Genomic DNA, 24,696 nt, shown 5'->3' with positions numbered 1-24,696 from the left:
TGTACCAGCTGAGATCCAGATTTTTCTGGCTTTTCTCTTGTACTTTATAGTGTATATATGACACAGAGAAAGAGGTTCAACCAAAAGGCTTCAGTTGTATTGGGCTGAGGAATCAAAGGCTAGAACTTGGGGCTGTCAGAACAGCTAGAGAGGAGTGAATCATAGAGTAGGAAACACAGAAGTCTATGGACAAATACCACTCAAATTTTTGGCTTATTCCTGGGCTGCGAATATGTGAGAATAGGTTCCAAGGTGCCCAAGTGAAAGCAACAGTTGGAAGACTAAGAGGTGAACAATGATTTTATTATCTCTCCAGGGCTATGAATACATAGTTTGTTGTTCAAATCCCTCCAATTTAGAACTGGGTTAACACCTTAGATTTTCTACTTAAACCACAGAAGGGTCTAAGGAATAAGGACTATGAACCAGGACTAAGGGCAGTTCTAACACTGACAGTAAAACTGAAGTAAATCTACCCTGAGAAAGGCTTAAAACCAACCTTCTGCAGGACTAATTGATCTGAGAGCATTTAACTGCTCTCCACAAGCTTCATAGGAAGAAAGAATTTATTTAAGGTATCATCAGTGTCCAGTATTAAGAAAAAAACTGAACTGAATAGAAAAAATGTTTTAGGAAGACACTATGGAAATAAGGGTTCCTGAGTGCTGCCCAAAGTTGAGTAGTAAGGTAGAATCTTCAAAATGTCCTTCAGTCTGTTTTAGCCAGCATTTAAAATTTTTTGAATGTAGATATGATGATGATTTTGGTTCTAACTTAAAATGTTTAAAATTACTACCTTAATTGTACTTTCAGGCAAATACTGTACATTTGAAAAATAAATGGAATATTTTCTTGAGAATTAAACGTTTTTGGCTATACAACATAAAACACTAAACAAAAATATATACCTTAGCTGCATTGATGAAACATGTTTGTAATCGCCTCCCTAAAACCAGAAAATTTTCTGCAGCTGATGGAAGTAATTCATTGTAAAATTCTTCTGCATCTTCTCCTGGTTCCAAGCCCACACAACAATGGCTGAAATAAGACACAAGCCTGTAACTTAGTTTATGTTAATTATAAATTTCAGTTGAAACTTAAAATTTCTACAGATACTGTGCTTTGATGAAAATTTTTAGTATCATTCTTTTATTCCCAAGCCAATAGAGAATGCTTGGTAAATCAGTCTAACAATTTTCTAGAAAAGTAAACCATGGTATGGACCTTACCTGTACTTAGATACAAGACTTATGTGTTCTATAAATCTACATGTCAACACCTCAGGAAAGAAAAGACATTTGGTTCACAATATAGACACAGGTCAAATTTTTATATAGTTACTCTCAAAGTATTAGGATACCTGAGAGGCTAATTCATGGGTTGAATTTGTGTTAACTGATGCATCTTGGACATTTCATAGCTGAAAAATAACCACGGTAGGGTTAACAAGGCACAAGCTAGGAAACCAACCACTCTAATTTTATATCAATTTCTACATTCCTGTAGATTTATTTCCATAAGAATTGCCTGCATATTCCTTATAGCAGATGGGAAAACAAAACAAACAAAAAAAACTAACTCTAGCAGGAATATTAAATATACATTAAAAGAGAGAAAGTTACTTAGAGAAATGGGTCCTCATGAAATGGCACATAAATAAAGGTAATGACTGCTTTTCATTGTTAAAGTAACTCCCTGAATATGATTTGAATGTATCAATAATAGAGCTTTTGTGCAGTCTAATAGCAAAAAGAACCCCAAACCCAGTCTCTTTATGTGCACTCTAATAAAGCTAAGACTACTACTTTTGTCTTTTCAATAAAAACGTGCAAACACAGATAAACAAAAGCAACCACATATTAAACATGCTGAAAATCTAACTGGCTAATGCTCACATGTATCAAAGTTTTATTTTGCACTTCAGTTCCTAAAGTTAATGGGCTATTGCTCATACATATCAATTTCTCTTCTCTCTTTGTACTTTGGTTCCTAAAGTTAATTATTTAAACAGTATCTATTTTGACTGAGAACATTAATAAGTGAAATTATGTTTGTGTATTAACAAACACAAGAATTCTTAGTCTTGGATCCAAACAGCTTTGTTCTATCAGTATTTTCATGAGCTAATACATATCTAATTTAAAAAAATAAGGCTTTATTAACTCAAGCAAATAATTACAATTAAAGTATAAAAAATATTACGTATTTTTTAAATTAATCTTTCTAATGTTATGTCTTGGATTTGGCCTTTATCAAGTAACAAATTTGGAGTAAGCAGTTTAGAAAGCTAGGATCACATCAGTAAATGTATCATTTCAGTTATGTAATTTATAATTAGAAGTGTCTTGGGCACTGAGAATATGTGCTTTATTTTATTGTCTTTAAAAAAAAATACTTTGATCTCTACTAACTTCTAGCATAATACTAGATCAGTCAATTGCTCCGTCTAAATTTTCTTGTCAGGATTTGGGTTACGTAATGAAATATATACAGTTGAAACAGCTAAACCAATACCAAGTGTAATTATAAGGTATGGATCTGTTATGCTTTTCATTTGAGCACCTATTTCATTTTCTCTTATCGTACATTTTCTTGACTGTCACTGCATCTCTACAGTAAGCTTTTCAAGTATGGAGCAGTGCCTATTACTTCTTCATTCAATCAAATATTCACTACATAATCAATAAATAGTATATTAAGCACTTGGGATTCAGTGGTGAGCAAAACACATGATCACAATCTTCATATAATTTATGGAGTGAAATTTCAGATGTTAATCAAATAATCACACAAATAAATAGAGGTCTGAATAATAATAAAATACCATGAAGGAAAGCACAACCAAAATCTATCATAGGAGGTTATCCAGGCCTGCTAAGTAGATAAATAAAAAGAAAGCAAATGTTGAAAACCAGAATCTCCTACATTCTTCAAAAACAAGTTCTTCATTTTACCTTAATATCTGCGTAAGCTGGGAAATTGTAGTCCAACCACCTTGGATTCGAGAACAATCTTGACTGAGTACCAAGAGGCAATACTGAATGAGATCATAACAATATATATCTTGTTTGATTTTCTTCAACTCTGAGCTTCCTAAGGGTGTGCTGCTTATTATTTCTAAGGCAAAAAGAAACAAGATAATCTTATTTTGCTCAATAAACACAAGAGCTATTTGTAATTTTATATGTTAAATAACTAAAAACACACTAATACGGAAAAATCATTGTTACATCAGTATTACAATTTCTCTGAATGAATTAGAAGCAAATACTAAAATTATAGCCATAATGGAATTGTTAAATAGTGTTAGCCAATCATAAGCAGACTTTCTCACCTTTTAATTTCAACAGTATAACAGGAACATTCTGCTCAGGACCTTTTGCAACTTCAGCAGCTAGAGATAATATCCTTGGGTCTGTACCAGTTGGCTTCATTTCTAGTATCACCTATATTTTAACAAAATCAGAGAATATAGGTCAAAGAGCCCACAAATATTCACTTAATAAATAATGCTTGAAATATGGTTTCAACATAAATGAAAACTTAGCTTTGCTTGCTTGGAGAAGTAAAGGGTAGATTTTTTTTCATTTCTTCCTTATAGGAAATTTAGTTTTTCCAATCAGTGTACCTCTAGAAGAACTTGAGACTCCTACACCCCATATGTAACAGCTATAATAGGTTTTATCTATTGAGTATCCACTAAGAGTCAGGAATTTCAGGTGTTTTCTCATTCACTCTAATCTGTACAACAATCCAGAAAGGAATTAATTTCCTTTTATCATACAAGAGAAACAGAGGGTACAGAAAAAAAGGGTTAACATAGGAGTAGTGAGACTGCTATCCTTTTAAAGATCTGCTCACAAGGCTGGCCCTTGACTGGCATCTGGAAACTTGGATTGCAATAGGATTCCCATCATTTCTTGATAAGAGTGGCTCATTGTGACTAAATTGTTTGTACAAACAATGTGGTTTATGCTTAATACTTGCTTTCCTTCTGGGGGTCTGGAATTCTGGTATGTGCTGGGCAGAGATTGCCTATGTGACCAGTTCCTAATAAAAACCCTGGGCACTGAGTCTTTAGGGAACTTCCCTGCTAGACAACACTTCGCATGTGTTCTCACAACTCATTTCTCAAAGAATGAAGTATGTCCTGTGTGACACCACTGGGACACTCTTGGATGCCCATAACTAGTTTCCTCTGGACTTTGTCCAACACACATTGTCCCTTTCCTGATTTTGCTTAGTATCTTTTTGCTATAATACATCATCGCCATGAATACAACTATATGCTAAGTCTACCTACCATATTGCCAAACTTGGGGATGATCTTGGGGACTCCCAACACACCAAGGCTCAGAAATGTAAAGTAATTATAAGATAATGATAGTTTGTTCATAAATAGCATAGTGAATAAAATAAGTTCTCCTAAGATTAGTTTTTAAATCCACATTCTAATTTAATTTATTGCTAAAACTTTTTCTGTATAAAAAGTTTTAATTCAAGGTATGTTAAAACTCAAAAGATATCATTTAATAAAAAGTATAACCTTTATTTATAATTAATAAAAGCTGCCATATATTAAATGTCTACTATGAGCTAAGCACTGTGCTAAGTGCTCTTATATGCTTTGTTTAATTCTCACAACAGTACTAAGAGGTAGAGTCTATTATCATCTCAATTTTACAGATAAAGAAAATGAAGAAACTTATTATGGTTCCACCAGGATGTGACAGAGCTAGTACTCAAATTCACATCAGTGTGCCTCCATAGTCTGGTTTTTATGACTACATTGTATTCATTATATTCTCTCCCATGTAAAACTAAAAAACAAAACATTTCTCCAAATGACCTACTTCTAACTCATTTTTTGGCTACTATTCTCAATAACTAGGATTATAGTCCATTCTTTATATTGAAGAGTTGGATAATACAGCAATCCAGAATTCATCCCTATTAGGTAAAATATAAATCTTAAAAAAGATTCTATTAGGCAAAATATAAATCTTAAGAAAAGATTTTAAAGAAAGCCCATCTTAACTACAGCACACAGTAGGCACATAATTTTACAAGAGTGCATATAGAACGATCTCATTCTTTTCAATGGCTGCATTTCTAGGGTTCCTTTTTAAGAATGTATCAACATTTAATGTCCTCTCCACTGTGGTCATTCAGGCTGTATGCTATTACAAGCAATGCTGCAATGAATATCAGTGAATGTGTCTTTAAGCCCTCATGCTAATATTTGTTTGTTGGATGAATTCCTTGAAGTCAAGATGGCTAGATCAGAGTATATTTATTTTAAATTTTGATTAGATATGCCAAATTTTTCTCTAAATTGATTGTTCCAATTTATATATTGCCATCAACTATGTATGAGAGTGCTAATTTTCCTATACCTTCTCTTTTACTTTCTATATATTTGCCTCTCTGCAAGATGAAAAATTCTATCATTTGTTTTAATTCATACTTCTTTATTAGGGAGGGTAGGCATTTTCATGTTCACTGACCATATTTTCTTGTGTATTATTTTCTAGTCATATCCCTTGATCATTTTTCTATTGTTCTGTCTTACTCTTTTGTAGATTTTCACATGTCAATATGAACACCTAATCTTTATTATTGCCTGTGAACTTTTTTACTTTTCTGTTTTTAAAGTTCAATTATGATGTTTTTACCATAAGTTTTAAAATTTGTATGTATAGCCAAATATTTTCCACTTTGGCTCCTGCTTTTTTGTCATTCTTAGAAAGTTCCTCCCTCTCCTAAGAAGTAAAAAAATATTCTCCTAATTTTTTTTTCCTAGTGTCGTTTTTCTTTTACTGGTAATTATATCTTTATTACACATATAAGGTATTTAAAAAAATATGTGATAGGCAATCTAAATTTTTCAAGTTAGGTGACATTATGGATTGGTGAACAATGAACAAATGCACATTATCTATCATAAGTGCCTAAGGTAATAATTAGCCAAGAATAGACATAACAGAAGCAATATGAAATGTCACTTTGTCATACTAAATTTCCATGCATATACTTGGTATATGTTTGGACTTTTTTCAGTTCCATTAATATATTTACAACTGGACTAGTACAACACAGTTCAATTTAATGTACGTTTGGGGGAAAATTCACACTATAATGTTAGTTTCTAGAATGCAAAACTCAAATCATTCCTTGTGGCTGCTTTCTTATCTCTGGTTTACTCCTACATCCCCAGTGTAGTACCTGTCATGGAGTAGGTAGTTAATAAATATATGTTGAAAGAATGTATAATGGCACAGACCTTGAGAATTCCAAGACTCAATTTCCTAACCTCTGCTTTTTTCCCGTTAATATGTAGAAAACTCAGATTTCTGATTGGAAGCCATTTTGAAATAAAATAGACTTCAAACACAATCACGCCCTGTTGGTTAACAAAATAAAACAGCACTGAAACAGCATCATTATACTGGACATTTGTGTATAGGGTGCTGTGTTAGATGCAAGGGTCAGAAAGATTTTATATAGTACAGAAATCCTGCTCATATTTTAGTTGCTAAAGAAAAGGCATAGTAGATAGATGACATAAGTACATAAAGTAAAATGATGACAGACAAGAATACACACTAGAATAAGTGGACTGAGCTTCTCTGAACCAGTTTTCACATCTGTAAAGCAAACAAAATAACAATTTCAACTTCCTAGAATAACTCAAGATTTAGAAGAGAAGTCAGGCACCAAAGATGGTCCTAAAATATTGCATGACAGTAAAGCTGGGCCTCAATAACAACCACTTGGAGATAAATTATGTATCATGCTTCATTTTAAATGCTTTCATGTATTAACACAAGTAATCCTCTCAACAACTCTGATAGATACTATACCCAATTTTAATCACGAGAAGACTTAATCTTAGAGAATTTAGTTTGCACAAAGTTATACTACTAAGTATGAATGTGGAGTTCAAAACCAGGTTCTGCCTCCAGTATCTCTTATCCTCTACATGAAACAGTTTTAGAAGCCTTAAAAGAGTAGAATTAAGACAAGAAGACAGTTTGAAAGAGACACAGTCACCTACCCACCTGGAACAAAAAATTTACCAATTTGGCTGTGGTAGAAGTTAGGCACGAAAGTTAAATTGATTTGCATACTTAAACAATGATGAACAATCATCATTAGGGCAACCATTTGTAAACTTTTTCTTAGATGCTTCTTTAATACAATTCGACTGACCCTAAAGCATTATTTCTCCCATCGTTAACATGAAATTCAAAAACTCTAACAAAAAAACACAACATTACGACAAATCATTTATCATTTATTGATGCCCATTACCCTGTAGCCAGAGCACCACCAGTTCCAGCCTCGGCTTTGATCCTTTGGGAATCACGTCTCGCTGGTCTTGCCGTTACTGCCTTCGTAGATCACTGTGGTGGAAATAATAAAATAAAGCAACCCAACGCAATCTCGTTGCAACTGATCCTAGTCTGCAGTTTCTAACTCTGAATCCTCTTTTTTGCCCCCTCCCTCCACCGTCCTTCCCTCAGGCATAATACCACCAAGAAATCCCTCCAGAACATAAAGGTCAGAAAACGATAGCCGAGGAAACCGCGTATCCTTTTTTCCAGGTCCAAAGTAACCAGACCCTGGACCTGCGCGCGCCTTTACTCCGGGTTCTAAACAGGGCTTTGGCGCTACCCGGCCCTGGGCTCCGACACCTCCCTACAGGCCTCAGTTTCCACACCAAAGCTCCGCGAAAGGCCCTTTTAGCATTAAGCAAAAAGGACGAGAAGAGGCCGATTCTCCCATGAAGAGCTCCGACACGCCGGGTCACTGGGCCCAGACCTTCCGATCCCCGCGGCCTTCTTCCTCAGCTGCCATCTTAGGGCCGTTACCTCATCCCGGCCTTGCGTTTCTCCACCAAAAGTGTTTGCTCCCGCTGAGGCGCGGCCTGCCCGGAGCCGCGCGAGGGGCAACGCGGGAAGGGGCTTGAAGGCGGGGCCAGGCTGCCTCCGAGCCAAGAGGCGGGGCGTCCTTCGCCGAGCAGCCAATCAGCATGCGCGAGGTGCCCTTTGGGGTCGCGAGCTTCTGGCACTGGGCTGAGTCTGTAGCAGCTGCGTGGGTGGTTGCAGCTACCTTTACTTCAGATAGAGTGGCAGGTGGTGGTGAGTGCCGTCGCCCGGTTGAAATCGCCGCGGGAGGATAATGATGAATGGAGCGATGGGACCCTTGCACGTTGGCAGGCGCGAGCGGGTTCTCAAGTTGGGCGAGAGTTTCGAGAAGCGGCCGCGCTGCGCCTTCCACACTGTGCGCTGTGAGTGGGAACGGCCCCTGGGAAAAAGGGGGAGCCTCCCGGGATAGGGGTATAGTAGCACAACCCCCTCCGAGTTCTGTCCTCCTGCCCACCTTTGTTGGAGAATGGGCAACCTAGCGCCATCCGCTGTCGGTTCTTAGGGACCGGAGGAAGGAGCCAGAGCTGAGCAGAATTGGATAAAGCCTGCACAGAAGGATTTAAGTGAGAGACCAACAGACAGGAAGGTGGAACTTGGTGGTTCAGAAGGGCTGCAGGAGTGACTGGAGACAGATGTTGACAGGTAGATGATATAGAAGCGGGAAGGCAAATAATGTGACAAAAAAAGAAGGACGCAAACGGCCGAAATATTCCTGATTATTGAGGGAGAAGGGACTGCCTTGAGGCTGGTGGATAAATAGTCTCCCCTTTTCTCACTTTCTCTGGCCTCTGGATGATGAAGGTCCTTCTTTAATTTGTACCTGGAAGACAGTCTTTTCTCTCCCAATAATCTGAATCTCTTTTGGACCCATTTCATCCAATAAGTTAAATATTGATTACCAAAGTATAGGAGGATGTGTTAATTGCTTTATTTGGAATATGTTTATCAACCTATGATTTCTAGCCTTTAGTTTTCCTATATGCTCTGAAATTCGTTTTAATAAATTATTCTCTTATGTTGTTGAGACAGAAAAGGGAGCTCTTTTGCATAAGTAGTTGATTGATGATGATTCCAGGAAGAAAATATAGCATATTGTAATTTTGTATGTAAAACACTGATTCTTTGCATACTACCCCTCACAGAATTCTAGTGTTGAAAGGAAACTTTGAGATCATAAGTTCTCATTTTTTGTGACAAAATTGCATAGTAGGTTTTTTTTCATTCCCTTTACCCCTTCTGCCCTTCTTCAGTGTTTCATCATTCCATCCTTCTCAGTCATTCTGTACCCCCATCCTACTATCAGAATGTCCACAGAACTACATGTTTTTATTCTGAAGTGTTCCAGGCTTCAGTCAAAATAACTTATTAAAACTCATGTTCTCCAAAAGTTTCCTTGAGTTGTAGACAATCTAATTATAGTAACTCACAGTAGGTTGTGAAACACTTATAGACTTAAGGCTGGAAGGGTATATTTACATTTTACAAAAAAGGGTTTTCTTAAGCAAAATTAACGTCTGATTGCTACAATAAATGAAAGAGATATTTGTGAAAAGAAGATCCTCAAAGTCCCCTTGTTTATTCTTATACTCTTTTGCCCAAGGCTAGCCACAATGAGACTGAAGTTTTTCTCACTTTTTAGACCCATTTTTCAAAAGTATAACATGGTTCTTATCTGGTTTCTCCATGCCTTTCTCTCAAGCCGTGTCTCTTCTCTCGTTTCCTCCTTCTTCTGGGTGCAATAGGCTTTCATACATTTCAGGCTGTCATTGATAGTTTTTAACAATATAAGATTTAAAATTATAAAAATTTGCTCAGTAAAATATGGTCATATAACTTGGGTATGTATTCTCTTTTTAAGGGCATGAACACCAAATTAAATTAAAGAGATAGCCTTTAAAAAGCACCCTGCAGGTGCTCCTAAGACTTTCATTTATAAAAGTTCTAAAAATGCTGGAATTCTGCCTTCAGAGTCAGAGAATTAGTGTAATACCTTGATGATCGAGCTACAGTAATGAACAAAAACAATAATAATAACCACAAAAAGTCAGATGTTTGAAACACAGTCCTGTGGAAGCCACTTGGAAATGTTTTCAACCCTATTTTTTCTTGTGGTTGAAGCAGGTATAGTAAGGCCAGAATCTTTTTAAATCTTTACTTACACTAGTCATTATCCTTAAGAACAGGTTCATTTCCAATATGATCCTCACTTACAGGATTCAAAGTGAGGATGGAAACTCTAGAAAGGGATCTAACTTTCATATAGGACAGGTGGACCTAATTTATCACCAACATATAAGCCAATGTAATCTTGGGGGAAGTAATATTCTATTTTTAAGTAAAGAGGCAATTATACCTGTCTGATATGCTGAGGTTTTAGACAGGCCTAAATGTGAATCCTGGCCTCTATCACCTGTATAAGTAATGTAATTTTGGGAATATTCTCTAATTTCTCAGACTCAATTTTCTTATATGTAAAATGGTGGTAAGACTTTCATTTATAAAAGTTCTAAAATGCTGGAATTTGCCTTCAGATTCAGAGAATTAGTGTAATTCAAGGGTTTTGTAAGAATTAAATATGATAGTAGAAACAGCCTAGCACAGTGTTTGGCACATCATAGACAATAAGCAGTAGTCACCATTATTCTTGAAGGGTTCTATTTATAAGGAGTGCCAATAAATGTAATTCACCTAGACTTTTGAAAAGCATTTTTCAGGTTTGTCAGTAAAACCTATTAAATAGATAGTCTGGCATATGGTGAGAAGGGCATGGGAGGTTTAATCAAAGCTAAGCTAACAGCTTACAAGAGGTGCTTCACTTGATAGAAATTTTAAATAGCACTACCCGGTAGGAATCAATTGTGGATTTGGGCTAGTACTAGTTTTGCAATTTGTATCCAGATAAATGAATAAACAGTAAATTTTAAGTTTATAGATGATTCCACTTTTTGCTGTCAAGAAATGGTAAGCTTATGGGCAGTGACTACAAGAAGATTGTCTGAGGCTTTAAATGGAGCCCCCCCCCAAAAAAATGGTAGTTAAGCTTTGGTGTATGCAAATATCAAAGCATACACTAATGAAAAATAGGATCAAAATTGCATGTACAGGTTAAGTGTAGCATGTTGGAAAGAGGGTAAATTTTGGGTTAGTTGGATTAGTTCAAATCCCAGGAAATAAATTGATGATGGTAGTTTTATAAAAGAATGGTAGATTATTTTATAAAAATACTGACTTTATGTGATTCTGCAACTAGTTAGAAACACTGTCAGGTAAAGTATTAAATACAAAATTTTAAAAAATGTTCTACCTTTCATGTAATATTATAAGTAATTATATTAATAGAAAATAACAGAGATGGAGGAAATCCAGGGAGGATCAACAAATGGCAAAATTGGGGGTGGGGCTTTCAAACCAAGGAGAACTGAAAAAATAAGTATTTAGCCTGGCATACTTAGCAACTTAGAAGAGGACACAGTTGACATTTGGGAGCAGATGGAAAGCGTGAACATAAGATTGTTAAATAAGTTCTATAATTCTAGAACTGTCTTAGCCCCATAATACTTAAAAGTTGTATACTTAAAAAAAGTGTTTGAATTCAAAATAAAAGATAATGCTTATTTTAGTAATAATAAAAAAGAAAAAAGTGGAATTTTATTAATCCTGATTGTATAATTAGAAATGTAAATAGGTTCAGAATATTTTGATAAAGTTATTAATTATAAATTCTTACAATTAAGTAAAGCTACAGATGTTTTCAGTACATTCCCATCTCTTGAAGTTAGCCTCATATATTTCAGGCACCTATTGATAAACTTCAGGGCTTATGAACCTCTTGAAATTATGTATAATTTACTGTAGTATTTGATATGTTGTTTATGTGTATATTTTTCTGTGAATAGGTTCTATAATTGGTCTACAGTTTTCATCAACTTCTCACAGGGACTTATGATTATCCCCCATCTCTTGACACTCAAGGCAAAAGTTAACAACCCTAGATATAAGGCAAAGAGACTAAATAAAATGAGTGGCTATAATCCCCATAATACTTGAGTTCCTGGCTTGATCATTTCCTGGCTTCATTACTGTAGAGGTGTCCACATTGGTAAAATGTGTAAAGAATTTCAACTCAAAGAGTAATTGTGAAGATCGAAAGTAATAATATATTGTAAAAAACAAAACATTAACAATAGAAAAACACTTTCTAAACACTTAAGCAGAGGTCTAGACTAACTAGTCTATAGATGAGTTTGACTTTAGAGATGCTTTGTTTGGCCCACATAATTATTTTGTGTGAATCTGGATCTACAGAAAACAATTAGGAAACAAGGGTTTTATACATAATTTAACATCTCTATATACTTAAAGTAAGTTTGGAGATGGTTCACAGCAGGATGACAATATGAGCCAAGGTCAACTATAAAGATTTCTTATGTACCTGTTATAGTTAAGGCACTGTGCTAGGTTCTGGAGGAATTGAAGTATGAGGCACTGTGTTTTTTAAAAAAATTACAATCCGATGGGTCATATTTTTACTCCACAGGAGTGGGATAGAAATTGAGATTTTGGAGAATATGAAAAGGGTTGCACGCAGAGATGGCTTCAGAGAAGAAGGGCTGTGAAATAGGGTTTAATTTCTAAGACAGCAGAAGCATAAAGAAGAGGAGAAGAAAAGGCAAGAAGTACTTTGTCTTTAGTCGATTGGAAACTAGTCTGTCCTCTGCAAGAATGGAAGGAGTTAGCTATGAAAAGATATTTTGAAAGAAGATTTAGCGACTAGATGTGAGTGAAGATTGAGGAATATTGAGAGTAATACAGTGATGAGCAGAACCTGAAGGATGGTTAAAAATAAAAACATGAAGACTTTTTTTGGGACCAACAAAGTCTGTTATTGTGGGGACCCATGTAGGACATGATAATGACTTATTTATATAGAAAGATTTTTTAAGTGGTTATTACTTCCTTTCTACTACAAACATCCTTGTGAAATGACTTTGGCTTTCACTTTGGGTCACAGATGCTATTGGCTTCACAAACCAAAATTTTCCTGTCACCACTGATGTTGATATACCTTGGCCAACCTCTTATCTTTTTTTCTAGCTCAATTTTGTGGATTCTTATTTCAACTTTAGCAAATATTAGTTGTATGATCTTAGGCAAGATACTTCTTCCACTCTCACTTTCCTGATCTGTAAAATGGAGGTATTCACTTCTTTGCAGGATTGTTGTGAGGCTTAGAAATAAAGGTGATTGCAAATTTTTTAATAAACAGATAAGCACATAAATAATAACTATTATTATTATTGTTTTGTTTTATATCTATACTTATTCTCTTGGATTTTTCTGGCTTCTCTCTGCCTTCTTTTTCTTTATTTCTGTTTTACTCAAGGCTCAGTTCTGATTTTTTTCCTCAAATATCACTTTATTTTGATTAGTTGACATTACTTAGTACGTTGCTAAGTCCAAGCCCTCTCTCAAGCATCTGAAATGTAACATCTTAGTTATCTTTAAAACCAAATTTATCATTTTTCTTACCACACTACTGCTAATAAACTCCCCAATTCATTTTCAGTCTAATCGTCATCCTTTGGTTCCCAGGCTTGCTATCTGGAGATAAATTGTTAGTCAAAACATTTATGTTTTTCGTATTGCTTATGTATTTTTATGTTTTTTAAAATTTAGGAATAAGCGTAGAGATTTTAAGAGATGGCTGTGCATTTTATTTGGATTTGAATTAAAGCTGCATGAAGAATAAAGAATAAACTATATTATGAAGAATAAAGAATACCTCGAGTGAATTGTTATATTCATTTATGTTTATTTAAGAAATAGAGAAATGGATTTTATTTCTTTTCATAGAATTGTTAAGAAAATTAAATACAAAGTGTTAAGTATGGTGCCTGGCACAGGTAAATGTTCCATAAATGTTGTCATTGTGAAGCATGGCCAGCCTTTGTTTATTGACAGTCAGGATTTGATGAGCACTAGAAGATTCTCCTACCCAAGATCTGCCCATTATAGTACCCTAAGTTCCATTCATCAAGATCCATCACTTGGGATTTCGATTTGTTGCTTTTGGGGCTTCCCTGTTAGTATAAAGATAAATCCCTTCGGGTAAGATAATAATGAAAGGGGCCTGGGGGCAAGGGGGGGGTGTAATGTTTTATTTTTTGATCTGGTTGCCGATTACGTGCATCGCTTATGATATTTATGTTCAAGTTTGCTATGTTTCAGTCAAAAATCAACTTAAAAAATAAGTATAACCCAAGAAATTCTTTATTAAAATTGTCATTAGTGAATGATATATTGATAGGGATTTTTTTTAACAACGCTCGTATTTTAGAGGTTTTTCAACTTTACACATGAAGTACCTTTAGTACCCTCATTCTTACCAGGAAATATATTCTAATATTTTCATTTCAAATGCAAAATTAAAACTTATCTTAAGTTCTTCTGAAGTAGCAAATCTTATTGTTTACATATCCTTTAGTGTACATAGCCATGAAAAATTAAAGCTGTTAAGGTGAATAAGATTGCTTTTTCTCGAGTTTCCCCATTAATGTATTTTCATTCATTTCATACTCTGTTAGGATAGAACACAGGTGGCAATAGGCACCAAAGACTTAAGAAAAATGTAAGGGTGGAAAAACAGACTGTAAATGGAAAACTTTACATTGACATCAGTTTTTTAGCAAGTGTTCATCTCGGTTTGAACAGGATTCTGAGGGAATATGGTTTGAGGAATACTGAACTAGACACTCTAGCTCTTTTTTTCTCTCAAAATTATGCAGAAATAAACTGGATTATGTTGTTTGTTCTTTTGTAATATGAAGACTTCTAAGCCATTTCAATTACTGACTTTTTGAAATATGATTTATCACTCTGTAATATGCACATTTTTTGATACTCAAATATTTGTATTTATTTCTAGATGACTTCAAACCTGCTTCTATTGATACTTCTTGTGAAGGAGACCTTGAAGTTGGCAAAGGTGAACAGGTGACAATAACCCTGCCAAATATAGAAGTGAGTATGTCTATATATTTAGATTAGATTTTTTTCCCAGGGGTTTATTAAACTTAAACAAAAATAATTACACAGTATTATATAGCAAAGGTCAGATAAAGTAATTAATAAATACTTTTAATGCAATTTTAATGAGATATAGTCACACACCATACAAATCATCTGAAGTATACAATCACTGGCTCACAGTGTCATCACTGTGATGAGTGTACATTCCCACAATCAATTTTAGAACATTTCATTACTCCAAATAAAAAGAAAATCCAAATCCTCCCATACCCCTTATCCCCCACCCCCAGTATTGTTACTGTTGATGAAAGGCTATTAAAATATTACTGTTGGGCGGGCCACGGTGGCTCAGCAGGCAAGAATGCTTGCCTGCCATGCCAGAGGACCCGGGTTTGATTCCCGGTGCCTACCCATGTAAAAAAATAAAATAAAATAAAATAAAATAAATATTACTGTTAACTATAGTTCATAGTTTGCAATAAGTACATTTTTCCCCATATACCCCTCTATTATCAGCTCCTTGTAATAGAATTGTATATTTGTTCTACTGCATGAAAGAACTTTTTTATGTTTGTACAATTATTCACAAACATAGTCCACTGCAAGATTCACTGTGTTAAACATTCCCATGTTTTAACCTGCAACTTATCTTCTGATGACATACATGGCTCTAAACTTCCCCTTTCCATCATGTTCATACACCATTAAATACTGTTAATTATTCTCACAATAGCATGCTACCATCACCTCTGTCCATGTCCAATGTTTAGGTTCACCCTAAATAAACATTCTGCACATATTAAGCAACCAATCCCCGTTCTTTAGCCTCATTCTATATCCTATTAACCTAGATTCTGTATTTTATGTCTATGAGTTTAAATATTATAATTAGTTAATTTGTCCTTTTGTGTCTGACTTATTTCACTTAACATAATGTCCTCAAGGTTCATCCATATTGCCATATGCTTCAGGACTTCATTCCTTCTTATTGCTGAATAATCCATCATATGTTTATATCTCATTTTGTTTATCCATTCATCTGTTGGTTGAAAAGACCTTAAACTATTTTAACGAAAGCAATCAGTTTAATAGTTTCAATATAAGAACTTCCATAGCAAATGATTTGAAACAATTGGACAGCTGGACAAATACTAATTAAATTACCATTTTGTGCCAGATTTTGCATCCCTACTCTTAAGTAGAGATGCAAAGATGAACAACAAATCTCTTGCCTTTTAGTATAAACATCTAGTATGATAAGTTAGAGTAGGTGCAAAATTCTTTGCAAACACACAGGTTGAATCAAACGTTCTGACTGGTGGAATCTTGGAAGGCTTCACAAAGCAGGTGATATTTAAGCTCAATATTTGTGTCTTAAAGGACTAGTAGGATTTCATCAGGTAGAGAGGGAGTGGAATATTCTAGGCACAGTGAAAAGTATGTGAAAGGCTCACATGCTGAAAGACCAAGATGTTTGTGGAATAAGAGATTTTATGTAATAGGTTATAGTATAATGAAAAATGATAGTAGAGACTGGAAAGGTAGATTGGGGTCAAATTGTGAAGATCTTTTATGTTGTAATATAGAATTTAGACTTTATACCATAGGCATTAGAGAGAGGCTTTTAAACCGAGGTGACAGGATGAAATTTATGTGTTTGGAGAGATCATAGCAGTAGTTTAGAGAATAGATTAAGCCCTTCTTAAGCAAAAGTTTTGTCCATTTATTTTTCCCTATATGAAACCAAGTAACACTAGCAAATACCATTTGCACAAAACTACAGTTCTTGGTAATAAGCTCTAGTTTTCTCAGCCCTTGAGTTTGAAATTTCCAAGTATTCAGTTATCTTTTTTTTTCTTTTACACTGAGTCTTCTCAGAGAAACCAAGACTAAAGCTTTATACGTAAATTATATTTAAAAAGCATGAAATTTTGAGATTTTTTTTTTGTTATTGTTGTTGAATTTTTGTATTACTAATGATTTTGGCCTGGCCTTTCCACATTTTCTTGTATGCATTAAGATGGCTTGTCATGATTGGAGGCTTAGCAAAAAAGGTCTCTATTCTTTTTCTAGTCTACTATCTTTTTCTTATTTTTATCAGTCAACACAATTTATTGAGAGTCCTAAGTATATGTCAGACTATCAGTTGCTGCCTCTGAAGGTTTTCCCTGAGGTTAATTAAATTTATATGGGCATTTTAGTGAATATTTTTCATTTTCTCCCTTAGGAAATGATGGAAATGAAAAATCAGTTCAGTAATGAGATGCTGCGGATGAGTAAATCTTTATGTCTGTTATGAAAAAATTGTTCTGATTCTGGTGCTCTAAAATAGTTTGGAAATTTGGTCTCACAAATTATCTTTATGATGTTTATTAAAGAAAAGTTTAAACGAGCTACAAAATTCTATGTAATTGAAAAGCCTTAAGTTGACCACCAGTATTATTGATTGATGATGACTGATGTATAGAAAAACTTTGGTCAGATTCTTCCTTTGCCATTTAGAATTTTGTTTTCTCAAATTGCAGTCCTTCTGTTCTTATACTTTACATTGTTGTCTACTCCAAGCAGATGGAGATTCTTACATTTATTAATAAACTTTTTTCATTCATTCATGTCCTGCTTTAATTGAGTTACCGTGTACCATGTGTTTGGTTATGATATCAATTGAATTACCTTTCTTAAAGAAATGACAGTTATAAGGGGTAATTTTCAAGCTTTCAAGTTGTACATTTCTGAAAAGGCAAATCAGTCATTTGGAAAAAAGTATTTCCACTACATAATAGAGATAATTAAAAAAAAATTGTCTCAGTATTTTTGTGTGTAGATATGTATGTATAAGAGAGAGAGAGAGAGATGATCTATCTTCCGTGTGGTAAGTCCTGTGCTAAGTAGCTATTGGGAATGCAGTGGGAGAGAAAACAAGGTCAGTGTCCTAAAAAAAATAAAATTTAATGGAGGAGACAGAGGAAATAAGTGATTAAAATATAGAAATTAAGGGCTATCATAAAGGAATACACAGAATATTATAGGAGCACAAAAGAGAAAAACATCAGAGCCAGATGAAGGGGAAGAGACATTAGGACATACTTCTAAGAGGAGACAGTGCTGCAATGAGTCTTAAAGATGAATTGAACTAGAGGTTAAAGTTGATAGTGGGGTAGGAGTAAGGTTGTAAAGGTAAAGGATAGAGGGAAGGGCAATTTAGTCAAAGAAAAACACATGGGCTAATATACACCAAGAACAAAAAAGAATTTTGATAAAGTTCAAAAACAAGCAAACCTAAATAAGATATATATATGTGCAGGATAAAGCAAGGGAATGATAAACATAAAATTCCTTCATGTTTGGGAGAGGCAGGGATAAGGGATAAGGGAGGAGGACATAGGTAAATGTAGGTTATTAGTAATGATAAGGTTTCTCTAAACTTTTATTATGGAAATAGTGAGAATGGTATAATGAACCCCCATACACTCATTACTTAGCTTCAATAATTATCAACATTTTACTAATTTGTTAAATCTATTTCCCCTACTACTTTTTTTCGTAGAATATTTTAAAGCAATTCTCAGACATTATGTCATTTTACCCATTAATGCTTAATTTTGCACCTTTAACTGGTAAGAACATTTTTATTTTTACCTAAGTACCATGCTATTATCATACTTAATAGAATTAGTAATGATATCTGGTCCATATTCACATTTTTATGATAGTCTAAAAAATGTCTTTTTATAGTTTTTTTTTCCCTTACCAAAATCTAAATAAGATTTCTATATTGCATTTGGATATTATGGTTCCTAAATTTCTTTTATTCTATGAAAGTCTCTTCCTTTTATGCACTTGATTTGTTGGAGAAGCCAGGTTATTTTTCCTAGAGATTATACCCACATCCTAGATTTCGAATTACTTCCTTCTGTTATTATTTAACTTGTTCTTCTATTCTCTGTATTTCCTGTTTTAGTTTTATCTAAAGGCTCAACGAAAGTCAATTTTTATTCTAGGCAAGAATACTTCATGAGTGGTGCTATGTACTTTCTTTTATATCACATCACAAAACATAGTATCAGGTTATACCACTTTTAATGAGCCAAAATTAATAACTGGGTTCAGTTTAACAGGTGCTGTTTGATACATTCATTTTCCTTAATCTGCGAAGGAGAGGCACCACTTTGAGAGAATACCAGATTTTAAAAACCTAAATTTAGGAAGCAATAAGGAAGGGAGAGTAGTGATTATGATTCAGGGCTTCTGTTCTCTTATCTGTAAAATATATTGGTTGTATTAGAATTATGTCCTTATTGACCATTGTAATCCAATAAAACAAATCTTTACTAGCTCAATAATACGCAAGTCTTACCTCTGTTTTTTTTCCTCAATGATAACAGCTTTGAAATTTCAACCTCTCTTCATATTTGTGTTTATTTCTATACTCCTTGGCTTCAGTGTAGTAAATTTAAATAGTTAAATGACTTGAAGAATAACATGGGTTGAGAATTAGGGACCAGAAGATCTCAAAGGTCCTCCCAAATGAATTTACAGTAAATTTCAAGTAATGATAATTAACCTTTTAAACAGGGTTCAACTCCACCAGTAACAGTTTTCAAAGGTTCAAAGAAACCTTACTTAAAAGAATGCATTTTGATTATTAACCATGACACTGGAGAATGTCGACTAGAAAAACTCAGCAGCAACATCACTGTAAAAAAAACAAGGTATGTGGTTTAATAAAATAATTTATTTAATAAACTCATAAATTGCTAAGGAAATGTTAAGAAAAAAAGTTATTGTATTGTCACATGATTATGCAACAAAATTTTTTTTTTCTTTCTTGTTTTTTTTTTTGCATGGGTAGGCTCCAGGAATCAAACCCGGGTCTCCAGCTCCGCAGGTGAGAATTCTTGCTACTGTTGCACTGCCCCAATTTTTTTTTTTTTTTTTTTTGCATGGGTAGGCACCAGGAATCGAACCAGGTCTCCAGCATGGCAGGCAAGAACTCTGCTTGCTGAGCCACCATGGCCCACCCTGACAAAAATATTTTAATCTTTGTCCAAGTTTAAATTTGGTAGGGTTCTTCAGTCAAAAGCTTTTACCACTTCTCCCTATGATATATAAAACCTTGTTTTTCTTCTGAGTGTTTCTGTATGTATAAGCATATCTTTTATTCTGTTGTAGGTGCTTTCATAGAATTGGACTGAAAGGAGTCATTATACATTCCAAAATAATTTCATCTTCATTAGTAAATATTTATTGAGCACCTAGAATACATAAGGAACTAGAAAAAAGAAAGTTTACTATACGAATACTAATTTTAAAAAATCTGGATTGAAAAGTTCAATAAGAGAATTTAGCCATCTCAGATTTAGGTGGGGCATTAATAACTATGTCACATAAAAACCATACAAATAGTATAGACAAAAATTGGTTTAGGAATTAAGGGTAAAGAGAAAGGTTATGGTTCTTGGAGTATTCAGGGAGAATACTTGACCAGATTTCAAGATTTAAGGATTTTTTTTTTTGGTTTGTTTTTTTGTCAAACATTTCTGATCATAAGATTTACCTTGCTTGTTAAAAATGAATTCCCAAATCTAACTTTAGGTTCAGAGGAGGAGCCTGAGAAGCTCTAATTTTTAGTATATTCCTCTCCCCAGGTGATTCTTACTAGTAGGAAAGTTTAAAATACTGATTTAACTGAACAGAGAGGACATGAGGTTGTAAGCAAAGTTGAATCATCTAGGGATATATCTGATTTATTCAGAGCAAATGAATAAGACCTGTTTGAAGAGAGTCCATGTACCTTTGTATAGTATTTGGAAGTGGGGGGTGATGTTGATAGTGGGTGAGGGGTAAGGTTGTAAAGATAAACTGAGATTAATACTTTCAATATGACGTGAAAAAATTAGGAAATGAGGACATTGTTTTGCTGCTGGTGGTGACATTTGTTTTGTTTTGTTTTTTTAAGCCAGGGATTGGCATGCTTATAAGCTTTGTTCTGAAACATTCGTCCAACAATGAAACGGAGTACAATGAAACAATGTAGGAAACAGAAAATTGTATAAACTGGGATTTCTGAGTGCAAATGAAGAGAAAAGTGAGGTTCTAAATACTTTGTGAAGGAAGTATTTATAGGAATTGGTGACTGGAAATAGGAGAGGCAGAAATCAAGCATAAATGTATTATATACTCTTTTCTTAAAGGTCTTAAAAAGAAAAGTATATTAATCTCCTTTAGTAGCATGTTGTAGAGTTATGAATAGAAAGTGTGAAAGTGATTTAATGTTAATAAAAATGATAGTTTTAGAATTTAAGAATACATTGTACCTCTTTTGTACGCTTATGTTTTTCTTCTTGTTTTAGTCATTGTCCTATTGCTTCAATTTGAGCAGTGGTTTTGTTTCTGTTCATATTTCTAGCCCTCAATGGACCTGTGTGTATGCTATGCATATAATAGGTGTTCAATGAATATTTGTTAAATAATAAACTAATATTTTAATCTTGAATATCATTTTAAAGATCTCTAGGAAAAATAATAATTGGTCAATTTTAGTAACTTGGTAAGTTGAAATTGCTATTATACCTATTTTAATCTTATTAAAATTTATTAATTAAAAAAATTTGACAAATGAAATATAACATTAACATAGATAATCAGTAATTCACAATATCATCACTTACTATTTTAATCTTTGATATCCTTAATTACAGAGTTGAAGGAAGCAGTAAAATTCAATATCGTTTAGAGCAACAGCAGCAACAAATGAGGAATTCAGCTAAGACTCCCAATCTTGTAAAACGTTCTCCATCCAAAGACAAAATGTCCCCAGCCTCTCCAATGGATGATATTGAAAGAGGTAAAATATAAGTGTATGTAAATCCCTTTACAACAGGCTATTAAGAAATAATAAGTAGAAATTTTCGCTTTAATTAACAGTGAAACTAACTACACAATTAATTTTTTTTATTAGAGCACTTGTAGGTTCGCAGAAAAATCATGCAGAAAGTACATAATTCCTTTACCCTCTCCCATGCAGTTTTCACTATCATTACCATTTCGCATAAGTGTAATTTTTAGAGTTTTAAATTTGTTAGAATTGATGAAACATTATTATTATAATTTTATTATTAACTGTGGTCCATAGTTTATATTAAGGTTTACTTTTTCTGTTGTATAGCTGTATTCTGGCAACCTATACCTAAAATTAGTCATTTTAGCCACTTTGAAATATACAGTTCAATGATGTTAAATACAGTCACAATTGTGTGCTAATGCTCATCACCATCCACATTACCAAAACTTTTCCATGACCCCAAACAGAAACCCTGTACCAGTTGAGCATTAATTCCCCGTTCCCCAAACCCCTAATTTTTTTTTGAGAGCATTCTCTTCTTTGTTATTATAGGTTTTTCTGGGGAAAGGGTATAGCATATGATTTAGGTTAGACTCTATCGCTAGGAGAGAATTTTTATCATTTTTCATTATTGAGGAGAAAAAATGAGTGTTACATGTATGTAACTATGACGTTTCTTCTTTTTTAACATTTTCCTGTTGAAGTTCTTTGTGTATAATCAAACTGTAGATATCTAAGGTGTCACCAGCCTAGTAGGGAAGTGAGGAGTGGTTTTAAGGAGAAGCCAAAGACAAGTTCTTCCGAATTGTTACCCTCTTCTCAGCAGGAAAGCATTTCTAACTGGTACAGTCCTTTTGAAAGTAAGAAAGCTTAAATCTCTATTATTTTTCTAGCTGAAGTTTGGGTGTGGTGTTGTAGTAATTGTGGCAGTGAGACTCAGGTCACCAAAGTATATTTGCTTCCACACTTTACCTTCATAATTTCCATGTAGCTCTTCAGTTCCACTTGTCCCCTTCTAGACCTCAGTACAGTATTAGTTCTGTATCAGTGCACCTTTACAAACAGTAAGGAAGATAATAAATTCAGAACTCTTGCCTGATCCCAAGACCCCTAACAGGGATCTTGAATTTTATTTTATTATTATATCATGTCTGCTTCCGAAATAGGTCTGAATCATGATATCATTATGAACATGTATACAATAAAATACAGGAACAAGGTGCACAAGTGGTTCAGTGGTAGAATGCTCACCTTACATGTGAGAGACCAGGGTTCGATTCCCGGACCATGCACCCCCCTCAAAAAAAAGTACAGGAACAGAAAGTCAAGATAGTCAAGGGGAAGAAGAAGCAAATTGGTTGATTATTAAAACATTAAATTTACCTATGAGCTTCCTGGCCACTGAAGACAAAATGAAACTCTAAGTAGCTTATTGTGTATTATTTAAGAGACAGATTCCAAAGAATCAGACTCATCTCTGTTAGTAAATTCTAAAAGAAATTCACCATATAGAACCTGTAGTTTAGGGAGCTTTAAGTTACACAGTATCTTCAACAATAATCTTACAGTATGAATAGATGTTCCTTTCAGTTTTTTTAGCAGAGACCATAATAAAAACATTGCATTAAAGCATAATTCTGAGAAAAAGAGATTTGTAGAGGATAAGTTAACATGATCCAAGATAAAGCTTTGTTGTTAACCTAACTTTGTATAAGAATGGAACTTTATTTACATTGAGATGTTTGTGTGGTATGTTCCTTAGATGAAGAGATTATTTATTGCCGGATGCTAGGGAAGGAGCAACAGGTGAGTGTGGCTATAAAAGAGCAAGATGGAAGGATCCTTGTGGTGATTGAATTGTTCTTTATCTTTTTTCTTTCTGCCAAAACGTTTTTTTATTTGTACATTTAATTATCATCATTGTCCATTCTAGGCATTCCTAAATTATACCATCCTAGTCTTTATCCTCAACCTTTCCTTTTAGTTTGATATGTGCCCCCAGCCCTTCTCCCTCAATCATACTCACTTTCACCTTCATTCAGTGTACTTCTATTATTGTGCTGCAATCAGGTAGTATTGTGCTATCCATTTCTGAATTTTTATAATAAGTCCTGCCGTACAGTCTGTATTCCTTCAGCACCAATTGCCCAATCTCTACCTTATTTCTATCTCCTGATAACCTATGTTCTTAACTTCAATTCTCAAAGTTCACTCATAAATGTTGGTTCATATTAGTGAAACCATACAGTATTTGTCCTTTTGTTTCTGGCTAATTTCACTCAGCATAATGTCCTCAAGGTTCATCCACATTGTTATGTGCTTCATGACTTTATTCTGTCTTACAACTGCATAATACTTCATCATATGTATATTCCACAGCTTATTTAGTCACTCATCTGTTGATAGACACATTTGTGGTGTTTCCATCTCTTGGTAATCATAAATAATGCTACTGTAAACACTGGTGTGCAAATGCCCATTTGTGTCCTTGCCGTCAGGTTCTCTGAGTATATACCTAGTAATGGGATTGCTGGATCGTATGGCAATTCTATACTTAGCTTCCTGAGGAACTGCCAAACTGCCTTCCAGAAATTTGTACCATTTGCATTCCCACCAACAGTGGATAGGTATGCCTTTTTCTCCACATCCACTCCAGCACTTTTCATTTTGTTTTTTTGATAGTGGCCATTCTAGTGTGTATGAGATGATAACTCATTGTGGTTTTCATTTGCATTTCCCTAATAGCCAGTGAAGTTGAGCATCTTTTCATGTACCTTTTGACCATTTGTTTTTCCTCTTCTGAGAAATGTCTGTTTATGTCTTTTGCCCATTTTTTATTTGGGTTGTTTGTCTTTTTGTTGTTGAGTTGAAGAATCTCTTTCTATATCCTGG

General features: G+C 34.2%; 2 protein-coding genes across 6 annotated transcripts in view; one reads left to right on the top strand and one right to left on the bottom strand.

Moving 5' to 3' along the window:
• IQCB1 (IQ motif containing B1) overlaps positions 1–7,990 on the bottom strand; it is a 104,675-nt gene extending 96,685 nt beyond the window's left edge. The window contains exons 1-6 of one of the 3 annotated variants that reach the window (XM_077118181.1): positions 7,875–7,990; positions 7,315–7,406; positions 6,607–6,647; positions 3,335–3,446; positions 2,955–3,117; positions 909–1,038 (exon numbers count right to left, since the gene is read on the bottom strand). In XM_077118181.1, coding sequence (XP_076974296.1) covers positions 909–1,038; positions 2,955–3,117; positions 3,335–3,434 — 393 coding nt within the window. In that variant the 5' untranslated portion in view covers positions 3,435–3,446; positions 6,607–6,647; positions 7,315–7,406; positions 7,875–7,990. Of the gene's footprint in view, positions 1–908; positions 1,039–2,954; positions 3,118–3,334; positions 3,447–6,606; positions 6,648–7,314; positions 7,407–7,824 lie in introns of all 3 variants that reach the window. The other 2 variants (XM_077118179.1, XM_077118180.1) reach the window with 2 other exon arrangements.
• A 64-nt stretch (positions 7,991–8,054) lies between these two features.
• EAF2 (ELL associated factor 2) overlaps positions 8,055–24,696 on the top strand; it is a 47,299-nt gene continuing 30,657 nt past the window's right edge. Inside the window, exons 1-5 of one of the 3 annotated variants that reach the window (XM_077118182.1) lie at positions 8,055–8,293; positions 14,857–14,951; positions 19,536–19,672; positions 19,813–19,848; positions 21,662–21,807. In XM_077118182.1, coding sequence (XP_076974297.1) covers positions 8,185–8,293; positions 14,857–14,951; positions 19,536–19,672; positions 19,813–19,848; positions 21,662–21,807 — 523 coding nt within the window. In that variant the 5' untranslated portion in view covers positions 8,055–8,184. Of the gene's footprint in view, positions 8,294–8,433; positions 8,574–14,856; positions 14,952–19,535; positions 19,673–19,812; positions 19,849–21,661; positions 21,808–24,696 lie in introns of those variants that run through there. The other 2 variants (XM_077118183.1, XM_077118184.1) reach the window with 2 other exon arrangements.

Source organism: Tamandua tetradactyla, chromosome 10 (assembly GCF_023851605.1).
Source record: "Tamandua tetradactyla isolate mTamTet1 chromosome 10, mTamTet1.pri, whole genome shotgun sequence".
Classification (NCBI taxonomy): domain Eukaryota; kingdom Metazoa; phylum Chordata; class Mammalia; order Pilosa; family Myrmecophagidae; genus Tamandua; species Tamandua tetradactyla.
Note: the sequence above shows the minus strand (reverse complement) of the source record. Positions and strands in the feature narration are given on the sequence as shown.